Source organism: Tenebrio molitor, chromosome 2 (assembly GCF_963966145.1).
Source record: "Tenebrio molitor chromosome 2, icTenMoli1.1, whole genome shotgun sequence".
NCBI lineage: Eukaryota > Metazoa > Arthropoda > Insecta > Coleoptera > Tenebrionidae > Tenebrio > Tenebrio molitor.
In genome coordinates, this window is record NC_091047.1 from 21,229,632 (window position 1) to 21,249,327 (window position 19,696).

General features: G+C 35.3%; 3 protein-coding genes, 1 long non-coding RNA gene and 1 other non-coding gene across 9 annotated transcripts in view; 2 read left to right on the plus strand and 3 right to left on the minus strand.

The window, feature by feature from the left end:
* Positions 1 to 1,697: 1,697 nt before the first annotated feature.
* LOC138125130 (U1 spliceosomal RNA) lies at positions 1,698 to 1,860 on the minus strand. Its single transcript, XR_011157351.1, has one exon. It is a non-coding gene; the product is annotated as a U1 spliceosomal RNA (small nuclear RNA).
* Positions 1,861 to 3,383: 1,523 nt separating this feature from the next.
* Positions 3,384 to 4,935, minus strand: LOC138122553 (uncharacterized). The gene is made up of 2 exons (XM_069036762.1): positions 4,096 to 4,935; positions 3,384 to 4,046 (listed from the first exon to the last, which is right to left on the minus strand). The coding sequence occupies exons 1-2, from the start codon at positions 4,876 to 4,878 to the stop codon at positions 3,603 to 3,605; spliced, it is 1,227 nt and encodes a 408-aa protein (XP_068892863.1). The 5' UTR covers positions 4,879 to 4,935; the 3' UTR covers positions 3,384 to 3,602.
* Positions 4,936 to 6,972: 2,037 nt separating this feature from the next.
* On the plus strand, positions 6,973 to 11,830 carry LOC138122555 (uncharacterized). The gene is made up of 3 exons (XR_011156539.1): positions 6,973 to 7,827; positions 7,885 to 11,023; positions 11,074 to 11,830. It is a non-coding gene; the product is annotated as an uncharacterized lncRNA (long non-coding RNA).
* Positions 11,831 to 12,048: 218 nt separating this feature from the next.
* LOC138122552 (uncharacterized) lies at positions 12,049 to 14,283 on the minus strand. Of its 2 annotated transcripts, none has more exons than XM_069036760.1 (3): positions 13,442 to 14,283; positions 12,966 to 13,381; positions 12,049 to 12,886 (listed from the first exon to the last, which is right to left on the minus strand). In XM_069036760.1, exons 1-3 carry the CDS (start codon positions 14,222 to 14,224, stop codon positions 12,778 to 12,780), a joined length of 1,308 nt encoding a protein of 435 aa, XP_068892861.1. In that variant the 5' UTR covers positions 14,225 to 14,283; the 3' UTR covers positions 12,049 to 12,777. The 2 variants fall into 2 exon arrangements, with proteins under 2 accessions (XP_068892861.1, XP_068892862.1); XM_069036761.1 differs by having other exon boundaries at positions 12,883 to 13,063; positions 13,230 to 13,381; positions 13,442 to 14,282.
* A 73-nt stretch (positions 14,284 to 14,356) lies between these two features.
* LOC138122554 (uncharacterized) overlaps positions 14,357 to 19,696 on the plus strand; it is a 29,215-nt gene continuing 23,875 nt past the window's right edge. Inside the window, exons 1-2 of one of the 4 annotated variants that reach the window (XR_011156535.1) lie at positions 14,357 to 18,158; positions 18,791 to 19,669. The gene's annotated coding sequence lies outside the window, so the exon portion shown is untranslated. Of the gene's footprint in view, positions 19,670 to 19,696 lie in introns of all 4 variants that reach the window. The other 3 variants (XR_011156538.1, XR_011156537.1, XR_011156536.1) reach the window with 3 other exon arrangements.

Sequence of the window (19,696 nt, forward strand, 5' to 3'; positions counted from 1 at the left end):
AAACCGACTATTGTGGCTCAACCCTCAAACTAAAGTGCGTCTATCGATATTTTGAAACGACTTTTTAAACACTAGTTAACATTTTGGGTCGTTTATGATGGTCTCATTACTAGGGCATTATTTACCTACCCTGTAACAAAAACTCTCGATGGTACCTGCGGATTATTGAGGATCGGTTACTCAACACTTTTACGACAATCTTTGTTAGCCGGCAATAAACCACTGAAGGAAGCAAAAGATCGTTTTAAAATATCGATAGACGCACTTTACCAGAATAATTTTATTTTTCTGAAAAGAACAACGGTTCCTCTCTCTCTAACGCAAAGGGTCTGCAGCTGTTCACTTGGACGGTTTGTTAATCCCGTAATAAACCATTTGAGATAAGTTGATATTTTTATAATGGCTCGTTATACCCCTAAAATTTTATGAACTCTTAGCAATTTTGGAGGACTATAGAGCTGAATACGACAGCTCGTAATGTGATGGCCCCCCAATAAATCTTATTGACGCAGGTTTATCGGCTCCACCGAAACCATTTTTCAGGTGAAATTCCAGTGTATTATAGAAACGATTCGCAGCAACTTTTCATCCTAATTCATCATTAGGTAATTTATTTGAAAATTTCTTCAGAATGTTTACCGAAATTGTTAGGCGTAAAATAGTCGAGTTCGGCCCTGACAGGGTAAGTATCTGCAGTTTGGCGATGGGGTGTTGTAAATCTTACTTCTGGGTTGGTTTGTGTTTAGGCAGGTAGTGTAACTACGTCATAAATTCCTGTCGGCAATGTGATGCCTTCTATTTTTTTTTTTTTTTTCAGATTTCTGTTTTCTGTATTAGTTTGAACCTATTTAAATTTTTAAAAAAATCGAGTTTTGATTAATTTCACTTTATCGCCTCCTGACGCGAAACCCAATTGATAATAAATAAAATAATGGGACTTATATCTCTATATGTGTGTCTCTTCCCAGCCAAGCGTAAAATGTTTTCGATAATTAGAAACCGCGTAATCGCAAAAATGGTAAGTTTTGGACCTCTGTATGTGTATTCAAGGTTCATATAGTTCTTGTGGAAATTTTTCACACTTACCTTGGTATTGATAAAATACATTTCATAATTTTTTGATAATTTTTCACTTGCAAACAAAGCCAGAAAAAAATAAAAAGTAAATTTCAAGCAAAAAGTCAAATTCTGATTTTTACACTGACCTACCCAGATTTACTTCGGACAGTTTGCATAAGTTTGCAGTTTATTATTTACAGCTTTCACACAAAATTTGAATTTCAAAATAACTATAGAACCCCCGATAAAATTCTGGATTATATACATGATAACAATTAAAACATTAATATTGAATATGTGTATTAAAGTGTCATAATAATTGAGTTTATTAATTAAAGTAGCACATTCTAAAAAGAATATTGAAAAAACAATTCAATTTAATTTCGAAATAATGTTCGCTTTTCTGTCAACGAAATTGAAGCAGCCTCTTTCTCATGGAGCGTGAATTTGTGGTGTAGACTGTAGATTATACAGAATTCTAATGTACAGTTGTACACAGACTACATACACAGAATAATGCACCATACACAGACAGAATAATGCATAACTGATGAAATTTGTAATAATAATAAATAATTATTAACATTAACTATTTATTTATAAATAAACAATTAAACATTTAGTTTGAATTATATTGGACCGGGACAGCGCGCACGCAGTCCCGACTACCAAAAATTGTGCGCCCGAGTTATCCGCATTAGGGATAATCGCAGGGGTCAGCCCGACCTCGGTGCAATGGAAGGGCCTCACCCTGGGGGAACCGCCTTGTTGATCACGGTAACCCCTACGCCAGGTAAGTATGCTTTGCCGACGTCTGACAGGGGTAGTTATAGTGTAACGACAACTTCACACTCGTTACCGCTAGAAGGCCAGGACATCTACTGACGTTTGGCCACACTAAATTCTGTGTCTTAAACTAAGCTAGAATAATCAATAATCAACAATCAGGTTCACTTTTTCAGAAACATTATTCTATGTAAATACAGGATATCTATAAATGATTGTCGGGTCAAGCCAGCTTTGGAAAAAAATATTATTGTGCCGCCTTTTTGAAACAGATACCCAATTTTAATTAATTATTAACTGTTACTTCTGACATTAATGGCGTTTTATTGGCGCTTTTCATTTCTTATTATATCGGGGGTGTCAAAAAGAACGGACAGTGAGTCCAGTGGGATATGGCCCGACGCCATGGAAGCGCCGCCAACAGCGTCGCCATGGCTTCTCTTGGCATAGCTGTCTACCAACAGAGTTGCCAAGAGAGTCGCCAGATAAGACACCAAGAAAATGCCCCAAACAGTACAGTATCAAAATGAACGTGGAAGAGATAATAGAGAGTTTTCGCGTTACGTTTTTCAGATAACCGTGTACGCTAACGCCGGTGTTGCTAGGCAATAGCGTAACCGATTCATTATTACAACAAGCGATTACGGTAATTGCTCGCGAATAGCGTACCGGTTATTTTAACGGAACGTAACGCGAAAACTTTTTAATACTTCTGTATGTGTGCCGTAAAATAAAGATAAACAAAAACAAGAAATAGTAATTAATTATACGAGTTTTATAAGACACCATTTTGTCGCACGCGTTTTTTAGAGCACGAGGAGCGCAGCGACGAGTGCTATAAAGCAAACACGTGCGACAAAATGGCTTATAAAACGAGTATAATACAATATTTTTTCTATTTTGCCCCCTAAATTAAAAAAGTTTAAAACATAATGCTAGGAAAGTTATATTTGGCAAATATAAGGGTTAGTAACGCTGGTAAATAGACGAACAATTGTAAGTTTTGAATTTAAAGTGTCGTGAAATGCAGTAATCACATAGCAACAACTCACTATGAGTCGCTGCCAACATTAAAAATTTAAGTACATAAATGTTCCTGAAACGCGTATCGAAAAGAGCTCCTTTTCGAAACCCGTTTGAGTGTTATACTGACTGTGTTATAGGTGCAAAATAGAAAAAAGAAATTGTGGGTGCATCCTTTTATTGGCGATCGCTTTGAAAGTGAACCATTTTATAATTTATATGCTGATTTTAGCTGGCGGCGCTCCCATGGAGTCCCAGTGAGATATGGCCAACAACGGAGATAAGGTCAACGAGGTGATGCTTGCAGAAAGATTGCAATTGAAATTTGAAATTGATGTTATCTCAGCAAATTGAACCGCGCTATTCAATCGAAACGCAAAAGGACAATCGCCTGTCCCGCACAAATGGTATAACAAGAGACGACCTCTGACAATTATGGAGGGCGAAAACCTTGGGTTTTTATGTGGGGCGTGGAGAAAATATTGTTGTGGTTATGAAATAATAATACAATAAAATAAAAATGTTATTATATCGATCAAATTAATTTGTAATCGAGTCATCCATGGATTTGAACCCGTATGTCTTTTGCGATTGATATGTCTAACGTTGAGATCTAACCTATGTTTCAAGCTGCGTTTATTGGAGCGTGGAGTTCAAGTAACGACATACGATTTCGGATTCATGATAACTCGATTACAAATTAATTTGATCGCCCTTTATTAATGTGTAGTACATTATATCAAATTATTTTCTGTGACGTACTTCACAATATGTAGTGCTTTATTCTTAAAACTGGTCTTGTCTTTAACATCGTATGAAAAGGCTTCACCAAAATCCCCCCCATTCTCAGCTGCATGAGCTATATCAATTACTTCGTCTGAATCTGTTGCACAAATTTTGAACAACATACTGCTCATTGCAACACCAAATCTACAATATTTTTTCCAGTCTTCTAAGAATGTGTTCAATGGATACAATGTGCTAGAATCAGCACCCATTTTGCTCAAATGTGACGTCAAAGATTTGTGGTAGAGTCTCAATATTTCATCTAATTCTTCTATATCTTCTTTGGATATGCAAGCAAACAAGAAATATGACAGATCACAAATCGGTGAAGAATATTTCGATATTTGCCAGTCCAACATTGCTACTTTTATAGGAAGAATTTCGTTATCAACCTGAAAACTTAGTAATTAGCAATATTTCAAAGAGAAATTGTAAACTCACAGCATGTTTATACATGAAATTGTTATTCCAACAGTCTCCATGGATGATTACTTTTTTTATGTCTGGTTCTTCGCACATGTCATTAAGAAGAAAATTGATTTGTTTTCTAAAGTTTTTCCATTTGAGTAAAGCATTATCGTCTAGGTCATCTTTTAACAAGTCGTGCACCTCATCAAATGCTCTTGTAAATATAGCTTCCGTGTCACCTGCGTTCATAAACATTTTAAAAACATCCTGAAGTCCTCTACTTAATTCTTCAAATTTTTCAGGTTGCTGATCCTGCATCGCGAAAGAAACAGCATGAAATTTACCATATTCCTGCATAACCATATTTATATGTTTTCTCGTCAACGGTTTCTTCTTGTTCCACAAGGTAAAACCAATATCCTTCAGGTTATCAAAAACTATAATTTCCATATTTTCGGTGATCAATTTACCATAGCATTTTGGAACACTATCAAAGGGATTCTCAATTCCATGTTTACGTTGAAACTCAGTAAAAACTGGAAACACTGTGTTGTACATGTAAATTTCATTAGTAAAAGCCTGTCTGACTGGAGCTTTCTCTCTCAAAGTTTCGCTTCGCTTGCCGCATTTTAACACAAGATTATATTCTTTTACAGATGAAGTTGTAGCACCGGTCAAACGTACGAAAACTATATCTCCTATGTAGCCATCACCTTTTTCTGAATTTCCCAATATTTTCACAGAAAAGTCATCGAGGTTCTCTTTTGTTAAAACACTTTTTAACCAAGAACGTATTTCACCCTCGCGTTCAGTCATTGCTTTTACTGCTGTCTAGAAACTTACAAACTCGAACTGTGTAATTTGTTGTTAGATAACTTGTATTTATGCAATATTTAAGATAAGAGATTTTAATGATGAAATAAAAATCTGATGAGTCAACATTTTAAATTTGTCAAGTCATACTTTAAATACCGAACTGATAACAAATTTTTTTCAATACTAGTCTCAGAAGGCGTCATTATTAACTTTCGAACCGACCCCAGAAGTAGAATTTCTCTCCCTTGGTTAATAATAATTTTCATTATTAACCAAGGTCAATAATGAACAGCCGTCACTTAGCAACCAAAGATTTTCTTTGATTTTATTGGTTAACGTAGACAGATGATTTTCAATTTTCATAGCAACCGTTGAAAAATGAGAACTCGGATCGTCGCATCGGACAAACAAATTTAATTAATAATTATTATTAGAAAGGGTTTTAACGGATCTAGTAGTGAAAAAAATAGTATATAAACCACGGTAGAGAAGACAATTTTAAGCCTCGCTTCTTTATTCCCCTCGAAGCTTCACTTCTCGTGGAATAAACTACCTCGGCTTAAAAAAATGTCTTCTCTACCTTGGCGTATAATATACTATTTGACCATCAAATCTAGACTTGTAAATATTTATTGCTTCACAATTTAACACAAAATTCTTCAGAAATGAAAAATTTTCACTTTAAATTTAAATTCCTCTCTCTATTATGATCATTATTCTTTGGCCTTTAATAGCAATTTTATCTTACAAAAACTACAAATATTTTTATACTAATCATGTAATAAAAAGTGAGATTGCACAGTTTTAATATTAGCTAAATACAATGTTATCTATGTATCTAGTTTACGATAATTAGGAAAATGAAAAATCGTTGTAATGTACAAAATTGTTTTTGATGAGATATTTCTAGGTTTTTTGCTTGTAAGCTGACGTGGTCGCTTTTCATAATTAATGTGTAATTCTGTATCCGTCTAATGACCCTGACTAGGTAATAATGGTTTTTGTCATTAAGTCATCAAGTCCACATAATGACAGTTAATGGTTTCTTTAATGACACTTCGAATTAATAATTTCATAAGATCCCCTTTACAAAGTCTTCACTTACAGGACAAACACAATTGACGAATTTTTCCTACTGTAGCTTTACCAAAATTTGAAAACTAGAGAAAAGATAAAAATTGAAATTAAACCAAAAGTACAGGTCATTAAATTATTGTCTCATCGCAGTATAGTAGGCGTTGATGACGTAGTTGAATGTGCCGCAAGCTTTATAACATGAGTGAGACTAGCATCGCCGATAGGTAGCGCTGCTGGCGGTATATATAGTGTAAATTTGTCTACTAGTTTGCCTAACGTTGCGAAGCTAGCGGCACATCCCAAATTTGTGTGGGTTTTCAACGCCAACTGCGATGGGACAATCATTTATAATGACCCTGTATGTACAAAGTATTTCAAAATGATTGTGGTATCGTAGGGTGCTTGGATCGGAAAAAATAGTTTGCCACCTTTCCACGATCCCCCCCTGACTACACAGTAAGGCACAGACTACCAGCGGCGGCGCTGGGGATGGGGTAGAGCGAGAGGAGCGGCTACTTTAGGCGCCAGGTGGGAAGGGGCGCCATAATCCGATTTTTGAAAATGTTTGTATTTTATTACCAGAAACCGAATTATAATTGATTCGAAGTTGTCGACTAAAGGGCGCCAAAAGACAATCTCGCTCTACCCTGATAAAGGGCTCGGGCCGCCGCTGCAGACTACACTATACCAAGCATAACCTCCAAGTCGCTGGCAAGTGTCATATATCATTTCTGTTATCCATTGCTTGTTGTCAATATTCAAAAATTCACAAGAAAGTAAAATGATGCCTCGGGTTCTCCCAGCAAAAACTACAGAGTGATCAACAAGAATCCAAATCAGAGCAAGCGTTGCAAATTATCGGTCACGTCGTAGCAGAATCATACGCAAATAAGCGTTCAAAGCATGGCCGTAGACAATTTGTGGTCTCAAACGCTACTTTATAATAAATCAAACCTCATGAATTTTAGACGTTGGAATTATAATTGTGCATTTTATTAATATTATAAGATAAGGGAAACAATTTATAAGATAAACAAGAGCAACATTTTACATTTGTAAGAGTAAGTAAATTATCAGCTTTATTGCCAAATGTGACGCCACTGGTACGGAGATGTTTCGTTGAAATGTCACATTTCAAAATTCAAGGTTGTTGTTGTTGACAATTTAAGTGATTTAACCTAGAAAACAAATCTTCGATTTCGGCAAAGTTTACAGACGTTTATTGAAGTTGTAAGCAATAATTATCCCAGAATAAGTTGTAAAATGGGTTTTACCATTAAAGAGAAGGCATTTTTATTAGATTATTTTCGAAAGAGGGTGAAACAAGAAAGTGAAGACTGGCCTTACTTTGTACCCCCTTACATTGAAGAATCTCAAGCCAGATGTCCGAACCTGATGGAATTGGTTATCAACAAGTTTATCAATGTCTTAAAATTATAGTGCCTAATTTTAACGAATCATAATCCATCATTAAGAAAAAGTCAGGTCAGTCCTTAGTTCAAATTTTAGAAATGGTGCAAAATGTTCGACAAATTATCAAGGAACATCCCTCAACTTCCATAAGGCGTTTAAGATAGCAAGTTAAATTGAGTTATGGCACTTATCGCAAAAATTTTGAAGGAGGATATTAATTTGTTTCCCTTCTGTGTTGCAAGAAATAAAACCCACACATTACCTTAAACAAATTTTCATCATAAATGAATTTTGGCAATCCATTTCACCTGACAGCTCCATAAGTGTTTTTGGAAAACATGAGAGGCGAGTTTGACTCTTTCTGGACCACAATGGAGAACATTTCGAGCAGTTTTTGTGAAAACTTATTTTTTGACCTTAGAGTAATTTAAATGTTTTAAACTGCTAGAAAAGATATGAGTAAGTTCTCAATTAACCAAAAATGAGAGAATAATAACTTTAGCACTTTTCTTACAGAAAACAACAAAACAAAGAATTATGAAAAATAATTACTTTTAAAATTTTGTAACCAAAGATTACGTGCCTTATGAAGGAATTTTGTGTAACTGTGTGTTTTTTCCTTAATCATTAATAAATAATAATTAATAATAACTTTCTTTTAAATCCATTATTCATGAATTACAAAAAATTTAAAAAATTTATAAAGGCAATAGGTAGGCAACTAACAAAACGAGTGTGCACAGCAAATATATAAAAGTGTCTGATTAGTATACGACGTACGTTTCGATAAAATAAAAGATGAGGTAGCACTCTTGATTTGGTTTCTTGTTGATCACTCTGTATACTAAGGACAACGTAACATTTTATCTGCCCCGCCCATTTCATTTTCTTAGTTACCAATCAAATAGGTTGTTAAGACGATCTGATTTACACAGTAAAAATTTCTGACATTCGAATTGTCTTAATGACATTTTATTTTTTAGAACCTAAAACAATAATTGTGGACTTGACAGCTAAATTCTAACCTTAACTTTTTTACGTGGCAAATGTGATGAAAAGTTGTACAGATTGAATCTGGCTGTGATTCTGATTGGTCAATTTTAATGGGCGGAGCAGATAAAAAGTTATAACGGCAATACTATAGTCAAAACATTTTATTCTAAGGAGTTGTAATTGGTTTTAAACCATTAGGTACAAATACAAATTGATTTAATTAATATTGTTTGTATAAGTATAAGAAATTTGGATGTTTTATTCCTAAATTGCTCAAAAACACTTATACTCGTAATAGGTGAGTATGTACAGTTGCGGCCGTTGAAATCTCAGACAGGAAAGGTTTGAAACACTCTGTATAAATTCCGAAATTTGATTAGCGTAAACAGGATTTTCATCAAGGATTATAAAGTCAGTGTCAGTATTTGACATATTAGGTCAGAATCGCGCGTAACTTTTGAAATGCCGCAATTATCTGATTCGCAAAAATGTGTTTGACTGAGGGACGGTGTGAGTATAAGAGCCATTGCGAGAGAAATTAATGTGGATAATGTTTGAGTGACATTTTGAGAAACGTCACTTTCAATACCATTTACAAAGCTAAAAGTTTGGCATTGTCAACGTGTCTGAGTTTTCAACGGCCGCAACTGTACATACATTTATATCAAATATTTCAATCACGATTAATTTTTAATTGCCACTTTGAAGTGACATCTTTCAATAGTACTTTGCCATACTTCAAAAAAGATAAAACATTGCGCAATAATTTAGAACTCGTCGACAATGACCTAAAATGTTTCACAACCTGACCACAAAATTATTCTGTATGTTGAAAAATTGTGTAATGGGATAAATTTCCTTCCATAAGACCATTTGCTCATCTTGCAGGCAAAGCATTTTTTAAATATAATTTTGACATGAAACAAAAAGACTGGCATTTTAATTTTATGTGACTACACAAACTCACTCTGCAGTCTCGTTGTGCAAACCTTTACGTATGCGGTAATAATATCTCCATCTAACTTGTTGCATAAATAATTAATAATTAGAACACTAGGGCTCGACAAAGGTTTTATTGAAAGATTATTATAACCATACACATACATCGTTAAACTAAGTCACAATTTATTATAACATACTCAACAAAATTCTTTTCTGGTGCTTACACAAGGCCTTGTTGCTGTCACTAGATAGATATATCATCATCTGATCAAGACTTCATCTAAACTAGTGGTTGCTGTTAATATTTTAAATTTTGTTCATTGAATAGTCCCTCGAATACCACTCTTAGTCAAAGTGAAGTAGACTATTTTTGTGGTGTCGTGACGAATGTCACCCACGCTTGAATTTAAATATCACGAGTGCGCAGCACGAGTGGTATTCTCAAGGGTTAATTATAGTTAATAATAGTTTTTTAAATAGGTTGTTGGAGCGGCCGGTCCAATTTAGTTTATGACGCCGCTTCCAATATTCCTGGCGACAATCATCCCCAGTGCCGGTACGTTAGTGGTCTCTTTCACAATAGTGGGAAATTCCCGCCATCTGGCTTATTCACATCTTGCAAAAGACCACCAGCGTACTACCCATGACGGAGAGGGGGTGCGAATTTACCTTTGTACATTTTCGTTAGTTTTAAGTTAGTTGATAAGTAAATGTAGACCAAGAAACATAAATACATCTTTGAATTAAGCTGAAGTATCTATCCTTATTTGAAATCACGGTCCACATTGTGCGAAACCCCTACGCGTAACAAGAAAACACTCTCGGACACGCAATTGGCGTGTCATAGGTTCAAACTCCTGGGTACGGAAACATCCGTCATACTTCGTAGAAGGCAATTGAACCGAAACATAGGTAGAATTATAATTCCGTCTTAAAACTGACAGTAACGTTGCTTTCTTGATGGATTTATAAAACTGATTAAGTTGAACGTAACACATACAGAATGTCCCAGAACTCGCAGATCAAACTTAGAGTGCGTTTTCTTTGAAGGTAATGAAGGTAAAAAACGTTTAGAAAAATATTCAGGGTGCAACAGCTTTTTAGTTATGAATTACTCAAATTGACCAATAGAGCTCGATCTAATTTTGCCTTTACGAGAAAATTGAGTAGGTACAGTCGGTGGACAAATAAAACTGGGACAAAAATGACAATCACATAAGTCAAAATTTATAAATTTGCATTGTTTAATTATGGCTTTATCACAAATAGGTTAACTTTGGTATGACATATTATATAGACACTGACAAATATATTGACAATTCAATGGTCTGATTTACATAGATTAAATTTTAAGTGTCCGAGTTTTATTTGTCCACCGACCGTACCTTGCCTCAATTGCCAAGCAAGGTGTAATTCGTATGAATAATAAAATTATTTTCAATATTTATCTGGTCGACTTGTCGGAACAGACGTCAAAAGTGACAGCTACTTTTGAAATAACCAAAATTGGGATAATTTCGCCAAAGGCAGGCGAAAAAATGTATAGAGTCTTCACCAGGGAACGCAAGAAGTTTCTTCTTCCGGCAATGAATGAAATATGGTTTGTTATGACTGAAAATTTCCAGAGCAATTTTAACCTTGAGGGCTATGGGAAATTGACGGTATGATGAATACGATTGAACCTTTGTTGATGGAAGGTAAAATGGCGACGTAGCGTCAAGTGAGTAACATTACTACCTTAATAATCTTAGTAAAAGGTGAAATATGCAGGGCCTGTGAAATTAATCGGAATCACAAGAAATTTGTCCTGGCTCCTGTGCATACAGTCTGCATCTGCAATTATTGAAGTGAAACTTTTTATGGGAGGGTCTGATCGGCAACCTTTTTGTGTGACGAAAAGTGGTGGGGGTAAACACTGTCGGCAGTGTCTCGCACAACGGTTGCGCCAATATTTACATCTCACTTAAATGTAAGTTAATCTGTTTGACAGGATACAAACATCCCTTAAAACTGTGTATACTTCTGTCTTTGTCACACTCACGGCATTTATCGATAATGTCCTCTCTTTAATTTGGAGGCTTAAAAATGAACAATGAGTTATGCATTTCGATATTGTTTAGTGTTATCGTTGTTTATAATTTATTTTCTTCATTAAAATATACAATTTTGTTGTGAATATGCTATTTAAAAGTGATTGTTGAATAATTACAATCTTTCCCTGTAATACAAAAGTTTCACTTCTATCGTGCGTCTTTACGACACATTCTGTATTTTTAGTAGTGCAGCAACACGAGGTTACAAGCACAGTGGCAGTTCTAAAAGGCAGAAGACAAAACTGGATTGAACTAAGCTATTTATGTTAGCATCATTATTAGTAAAAATTTAAGATCAAATTTTATAACTTAAACGATGTAGAATGCAACAAATTAAATAAAGAAACATGCAAAATAAAAAGAATAATTTATAACAAATGTTCCAAATTAACACGTTTCATCCGAAGGAATAGGCGACCTCGTTTTATTAAATTTTCCCTTGCCAGTCTAAGCATATTAGGAATAACAGTAGCCAGTGCTTCGTGAATTCGGTCATTCAGTTCTACAAAAGTATTGATAGGTTCGCGGTAAATGTAGTTCTTCAAATTTGCTTCTTCTACCGTCGTCATCAAAGGACTGAAGAACAGCATCTTCAGTCTCTGGCGTTCTAGCTTTTCGCGGGGACCACCAATTTCTTGTCATGTACACTTCTGTTCACGAAAAAAGCATACAAGTCTTGAGAGATTTTTGCGATTTTTAGGTTGTGTAAATTTACTTGAAGTTTGTTTCCATGTTTACTCACCCATATTAAGTTATCAGGTAAGAATTTACAAACGAATTTTGATTATGCCAGACTTAAAAGAACCAACAATAAATCTTGAAAATAAAGAATAATACCTATAATGTTGATAACAGTAACATGAGAGGGGGCATTAAGTACACTTTTACTGACAGAAATCGAATTATTTCAATTACCTGCCACTGACAATGACAGTGCCATCAGGTAATGGTAAATCTGATTTACACAAGCAAAATGTAAGTGTATGCTTTTTCAGTAAACAGAAGTGTAGGCACCAGTGTCTCGAGCACGATTCACCAACCGTAGAAATACGTTATAGTTTGGATGTGGCAAACGTTGTGGAAAACGTATTGCATATTCTTTTGCATCCTCACGTGCATTGCGCCCGCATTCTTCATAAAGAATGAGCATTTTGGCATTCTCTGCAGCATTATACACGATTTCAATACGAAGTTTGACATTTTAGAATCAAATTATAACTTGACGTTGTCAAAATGTTCACAGTTGCTCATACATTTACTGGACATTCCATATCATTCTGACTAGAATTATGTTCCTAGGCAATTCAAACTGTTGGTTAAATTTACCTGAAATTCAAATTAACAGCCTATTGGTTTCAGTTATCACCAAGGAAAACGCACTCTAAGTTTGATCCGCGAGTTCTGGGATACCTGTATTTAATTTTTTGTTTATTGACTTTCTTTTAAAAATCCTGTAATGTGACGAATGTTCTGTTACACACATTAATTCACTAAAAAATATTTTTTTTAATTTACAACATGTATTCAGTTCGATATAAGCACTAAATTAAGTCATTTTCTGCTACATACTTTACAATATATTTTGCTCTGTTCTTAAAATTGGTTTTGTCCTTTACGTCGTATGAAAAAGCTGCACTAAAATCGTCACCACTCTCAGCTGCTTCAGCTAAATCAACCACTTCGTCTGAATCTGTAGCACAAATCTTCAGCAGTAAACCACACATTGCAACACCAAATCTACAATATTTTTTCCAATCTTGTAAGAATATATTTAACGGATACAATGTGCTAGAATCAGCACCGACTTGGCTTAAATATGATGACATAGATTTGTAATAAAGCCGCAAAATATCATCTAAATCTTCTATGTCTTCTTCGGATATGCATGTGAATAAGAAATATGACAGATCAAGAATCGGTGAAGAAAAATTCGACATTTGCCAGTCCAGCATTGCTACTTTTATTGGCAGACTTTCATTGTCGGGCTATGAAATATTAAATAATTAGTAATTATTATTGGCGCTTAAAAAAATTTGCATTCTTACTGAATATTTAAACATAAAGTTGTTATTCCAACAGTCTCCATGGATGATTACTTTTGTGACGTCTGATCCTTCGCACATGTCGTTGAAAATGAAATTCACTTGGCTTCCAAAGTTCTTCCATGTGATTAAAATGTTATCGTCGAGGTCACCTTTTAATAAGTCGTACACCTCGTAAATGCTTCTCGTAAACATACCTTCTACGGCAGTTGAATTCATAAACATTTTTAGAACATCCTGCAATCCACTACTTAATTCTTCAAACTCTTCTGGTTGCTGACTCTGCATCGCTAAGGAAATAGCATGGAGTTTACCATACTCCGTTACAACCATATTTACATGTTTTCTCGTCAATGATTGTTTCTTGTTCCACAGAGTGTAACCAATACTCTTCAAATTTTCAAAAACTAGAACTTCAACATTTTCTCTGATTAATTTACCGTGATATTTTGGAACACTATCAAAAGGTTTTTCAATTCCATGTTTATGTTGAAACTCTGTAAAAACTGGCAACACTGTGTTGTATATGTAAATTTCATTGGTAAAAGCTTGTTCGATGGGAACCTTTTCTCTCAACGCTTGACTTCGTTTGCTGCATTTTAACACCAGATTATATTCCTTCGGAAAATCAGCATTATCAGTGATCAAATGTACGAAAACTATGTCTCCAACGTATCCGTCGCCTTTTTCCGAATTTCCCAATATTTTCACAGAAAAGTTGTCAAGGTTTTCTTCAGTGAAAATAAATTTTAACCAAGAACGAGTCTCATCCTCGTTTCCAACCATGCTCTTGCTGTAGCCTGAAAGTACACTCACTCGAATGGCAAATATTTATTGTTGACCAAATACTAAATAATAGAGATAATAATTTATGACGAAGTTGCAATCTAGAACATTTTAACCTTCTGTTGGAGCGGCCGGTCCAATTTAGTTTATGAGGCCGCTTCCAATATTCCTGTCGACAATCATCCCCGGTGCCGGTACGTTGGTGGTCTCTTTCACAATAGTGGGAAAGTCCCACCATCTGGCTCAGTCACATCTTGCAAAAGACCACCAGCGTACTACCCATGACGGAGAGGGGGTGCGAATTTACTTTTTGTATATTTTCGTTAGTTTTAAGTTAGTTGATAAGCAAATGTAGAACCAGAAACACCAATACATCTTTGCATTAATCTGAAGCATCTATCCTCATTTTGAAATCACGGTCCACATTGTGCGAAACCCCTACGCGTAAAAAGAAAACCCTACCGGACACGCAATTGGCGTGTCATAGGTTCAAACTCCTGGGTGCGGAAACATCCGTCAAACTTCCTAGGAGGCAATTGAACCGAAACATTTTTTGGTCCTTCGAGCCGGATGTGTATCAAAAAGTAGTGCTTCAGTGCAATCAAAGTCCAGTGCAACAATCGAGCGCCCTCGCAGCGAACCAGGATCGTAATCGAGATTGCGACGAATCCATCTGCAGGCCCAGAGGTTCCCGAGGCAGCGACGACACCCCCCGTGGAGCAAAGGAAAGTGCAGGTCAGTGGCTTCCTTCTCATCCACATTTCTTATCACTCACCAACCTTCCAAATTGTGTGCATACCTCAAATTGCGGTTTGAAGTAAAAACCATCGTTTAGTCAGAACGAATTTAGTCATTAAGGCGGTTGGTTACATTACATAACGTTCGTACATAACTTTCAAAATGCCTGAGCTATCATTAGCTGCATTAATCAAATCCAGAGGGGCATTGAAGGCCCGCCCCACAAAGTTTGTTTCGATGGTCGACGAGCTCAACCAAGAAAATCCGAATTTTGATCAACTAAAAATGAAATTTGAGAAATTTAAAAGCTTAGAGAGCGAATTTGACAGCGTCCAAAAACAAATCGAATCTCACGTTGAAGAAGATGCTGTAGACGAGCAGGTCGACTATCGCGAAGAGTTCGAAAACAATTTTATCGCAGCGGCGGTTCGCGTCAACAAAATTCTGGACGCCGCGAAATCGGAAACGCCAAACGGAAACACTCATCATTCGAATATATCGGTTACGAATCCGAACTTCGTACCGGTAGCGCTTCCGACTATGAGTCTACCTTCTTTCGACGGAAGCTGGGAGCAGTGGCTCTCATTTTATCAGAGGTTTGATTCGCTAATTCACAGCAACGCATCTTTGTCGCCGATACAGAAATTTCAGTATTTAAATTCGTGCGTCACAGGAGAAGCCAGCAGCGTGATAAAATCTTTAGGCATCACCACCGAAAATTATCCAATCGCAGTAGTATGTAAAATGTTACTTCTGGGCCAGGACATTTGGCGTCTTAAAAATCAAGGCAAAATCTTACAAATTTAGCTGTTTGCCCAAAAGCAAACAACCGAATAGGGCCTAAAACCTCTCAAAAATCATTAATTTTTATCCACCCCAAAAGTTCCCAAATATGTGTAGGCCACCAAAAGTTGGGCACACGAAAAACAGGGTAGAATCCTACAAATTTACTGTTTTCCCGAAAGTAACCATCCGAAAAAGATCTAAAAAACTTACAAAATGCCTTGATTTTAGACACCCCAAAAATAGCTTTTCCTTTCTGGACCAAGCCAATTGGCGCATGCAAAAATCAATTAAAATTACCTCAAAACTGCTCTAAAACCATTGTCAAATCTCTAGATTTCAGACACCTCAAAACAGCTTTTTATTTCTGGACCAAGCCTATTGGCGCATGGAAAAATCAATGAAAATCAACTTAAAGCGTCTTAAAAATCAAGGCAAAATCTTACAAATTTAGCTGTTTGCCCAAATGCACACAACCGAAAAGGGCCCAAAACCTCTCAAAAATCATTAATTTTTATCCACCCCAAAAGTTCCTAAATATGTGTAGACCACCAAAGATTGGGCACACGAAAAAACCGTTAAAATCTCCCAAAATCATGTAAAATTATCTCACGAGCACTCTAAAAAACTCACAACATACCGTGTTTTTAGACACTCCAAAATGGCTTTTTATTTCTGGACCAGACCAATTGGCGCATGCAAAAAAAAGAGAAAGACAACACCAAATCAAAGAGGTATATTTGGCGCCTTACAAACTAATGTGGTGAAATTCCTTTAAAAATCATAATTTTTTATGCTCCCAAAAAATACTCGAGACTCAATAGACCACCAGAAAATGGGCACATGGGAAAATCATCCAAAATCAAACAAAATTACATTAAAAGCACCCAAAAAACCTTACAACATTCCTTGTTTTGAGACACCCCAAAATGGATTTTTACTTCTGGAGAAAGCATTGGCACATGCAAAAAATTCACCAGTCGGAGTGGCGACCGGTAATAATATTAAACAAATAAAAGCTCTTGTTTTTAAATTTCCAAAATGGCTTTTTTATTTCTGGACCAGGATAATAATTGGTAAATCTTGGATTCAGAATATTTACAGAATTGATAAAAATAAGTGCAAAACATTCCCCGTTTTCATTCCGACTACAATCCGATCTATTCTTACAGCATCTCCTCTTTCACGACAGCTTATACCGTTTATAGGTATGTGTCTATCGAAGAGAATCATCGGCACGACCATCAATCCTGAATTCGTCTTCGACTCGTGAGCCTTTGGCGAATCACCAGAACAGGTCATTGTTGTTCGATATTACTGTAAGTCATGAATAGATGGAAGAGTCCCAATACCGAGAAATGTTTTGAGAATATTTGGCAGCACTCAGTTGTCCGTCAATCTTCGTGGGTCCTCAATCTCTATGGCCACTCGAGATCTCACCAGTTCAGATTTAAGAACAACTGCATTCTCAATAAAAAAAGGCGGCGATAGGAATCGAACTCAAAACCTTGTAATTATCTGTCTAACTCTCTACTAGCTGAGCTATTTAGGTCTTGTCCATTATAATTTCTAATCAGCTACAATAATACATTAAATTGCGCAATATTACGAAATCAAAAAAAAGTTGGATTCGCAACAATTCGAACTCGAGACCCCTTGGATTGAACGCGAATATCTTACCAACACGCCTATAGAGGATCTTCAGTATTTTTCGGATTGAATATATTATATTGTCTATGCTAATTTTCTTATTAATTAAAAAAATGAAATTCGCTACGCACTAGTGTACATAACAATTATTGTGTCCAAATTAAGTTTATTTTTTAAGGGTAAGCACGCACGTAATACGCTGAATACGCTCAATCGTGCAGCGCTTAAATTTAATAACGAATAACGCATTTTGACTTTTGAGCGTTTTTACTAAACAGAAGACGGTCGATGGTCGAGCATTGGTATCCTTCAAAAATACGCTGACACATCGGCCTACTCGTTTAAAAAAACGGATTTACTGTAAAACCAATTTTTTTCCGTCATAGAAATTGCTTATTCATATTGTAGATAGTATTCAACGATAGGCAACCAACAATGTCATTATTGTTACGTAGTTATAATTTTTTTTGTAACACAACTTACTAACATTGAGTTTTTTTTTAATTTTGTATTTGTGATATTAAAAAGCTTACATATTTTTATAATAAAGTTTAATGCAAAACGATAATATGGATGGCGCCATCTAGACCAGGATCGCGCGCGGCGCTGTTTCGGTCGGTAATTCAGTTTGGCTTTTTACTTGTCGATTGCGTAGACAGTTGACAGTTGACAGTTGACGTGTTCTGGTGAAGGTGAAGTGTTCTGTGGTTGACACTGTTGACAGTTGATACAGCAGTGGCGTTTGCATCACAGTTTTTAATAGGTGAGTCAATGTCTTGATATTTACTAAATGTAATTCGTCTGACATTATGTTCATTTTCAACGGTTGTGCCTAAAGAATCCTGACCCACGAACGTGATTTTTGTTGTAATCGTTTTTCAATAGACAATTAGCGAAAACAAGAACGCACGTATGTACGTACCGTAGGTTTTCTACGTTTTTGCTTTTTTATTAGGTGAACAAGCTTTATGAATGGCATTTAATAAAACGCGTTTAAGCCTGAGATTGTTAGTTCCAATTAAAAAAACTTCAAGAAGAAAATGTTTTATAGTTAAAATTCATAATAAAACACTAAAAAATTACGTTACGTACGTGCGTTCGTGCTTTCTTTAATTCTCTAATGTCATAAAGAAAAACATTGTTTTTGCGTCCAAAACATGGTAGTAGTTAATAACTAGAATAAAACTATTATAAAGTCGGTACAGGTTGCAAGTGTTTGGCTATATATTACATTACAGTATCACCAACACTTAGAAGAAAAATAATCCTTATTTATGGAGAAAATTAAGTTACAACATGCTTGTTGCTTCATTGCAACCTGTACCCACTTTACTATTATATTATATGGTCTTTGGTTAACTTTACAATATTTTTAACCATCTCTCTTAATTTCAGATTATCGTTTCAATTTGCTTTATCTGACTATCTTTTCTAGTGATTTTTCTATATTCAAATGAAAGTTAAACATTATAAAAGTAAAAACATTTATAATATCTTTTATCATCAGTTTTTTATAATATGATAATTCATTTTTAATCTTATCATAATTTATTATTTGGTATTCTATTTTATAGTTTTCTAAAATTTTCTTTAAATCTTTCTTAATATCGCGTAAATTCAGTGGGGGATAGCCATCCCCTACTGAAATTCCATATTGTACAAAGCATAAAAGATCATTTGTTATTATTATATTTTTCTTTTAAATAACGTAAACCATAGATCGGTAAACCACGTACTCAAATTAATTTTATAGGAGTAGATATTTTTATTTATGAAATCAAACAGGTTTAATGGATTAGGATTAATTTTATAATTATGTATTGCTTTATAGCTATTAAGACAACAAGTGTTTTATAGACGATTTAAAAATCGAGATCGTAGTTTAAATCAGAGCGACCGCAGGGAGCGAGGATTTAATAGATCGAGATTTTTAAACTATAAAACACGCGTTGTCTTCAAGATTTTTTCTAACACTAACATCTTATCAGAAATTTTAATAAATTCAGAAATTATTCGAGGCGCGTCACAATACACAAAATGCGGAGATTGCCGTGGGTACTATGGTAATAATATCAACAAACTTGGAAAAAAACAATTTTCATCGATGAAATGTGCCAAAACGTTCCAGAAGAAATAAGAAAAAAGGGGCAATTTGTTACCAATGAAGTCTAAAAGTGCATATGAAAAGGTGTATGTTTCGTTTCAAGGCCGGAACAATGAAAAAAGCATCACGGAGGTAACGGAAGATGTCATTTTGGCTTTTCTTGATATGAGGTAGGTGTGTAGAACTTCATTAAAAGT

What these genes read in the sequence shown, in the direction of transcription:
- LOC138122553 (XM_069036762.1), bottom strand. Translation starts at nt 4,878, where the DNA reads ATGACTGAACGCGAGGGTGAAATACGTTCTTGGTTAAAAAGTGTTTTA. An exon ending in ATTTCATGTATAAACATGCT is followed by an intron (nt 4,047 to 4,095) that starts GTGAGTTTACAA and finishes CTAAGTTTTCAG; the next exon opens with GTTGATAACGAAATTCTTCC.
- LOC138122552 (XM_069036760.1), bottom strand. Translation starts at nt 14,224, where the DNA reads ATGGTTGGAAACGAGGATGAGACTCGTTCTTGGTTAAAATTTATTTTC. An exon ending in ACTTTATGTTTAAATATTCA is followed by an intron (nt 13,382 to 13,441) that starts GTAAGAATGCAA and finishes AATATTTCATAG; the next exon opens with CCCGACAATGAAAGTCTGCC. An exon ending in AGAGCAAAATATATTGTAAA is followed by an intron (nt 12,887 to 12,965) that starts GTATGTAGCAGA and finishes AATATTTTTTAG; the next exon opens with TGAATTAATGTGTGTAACAG.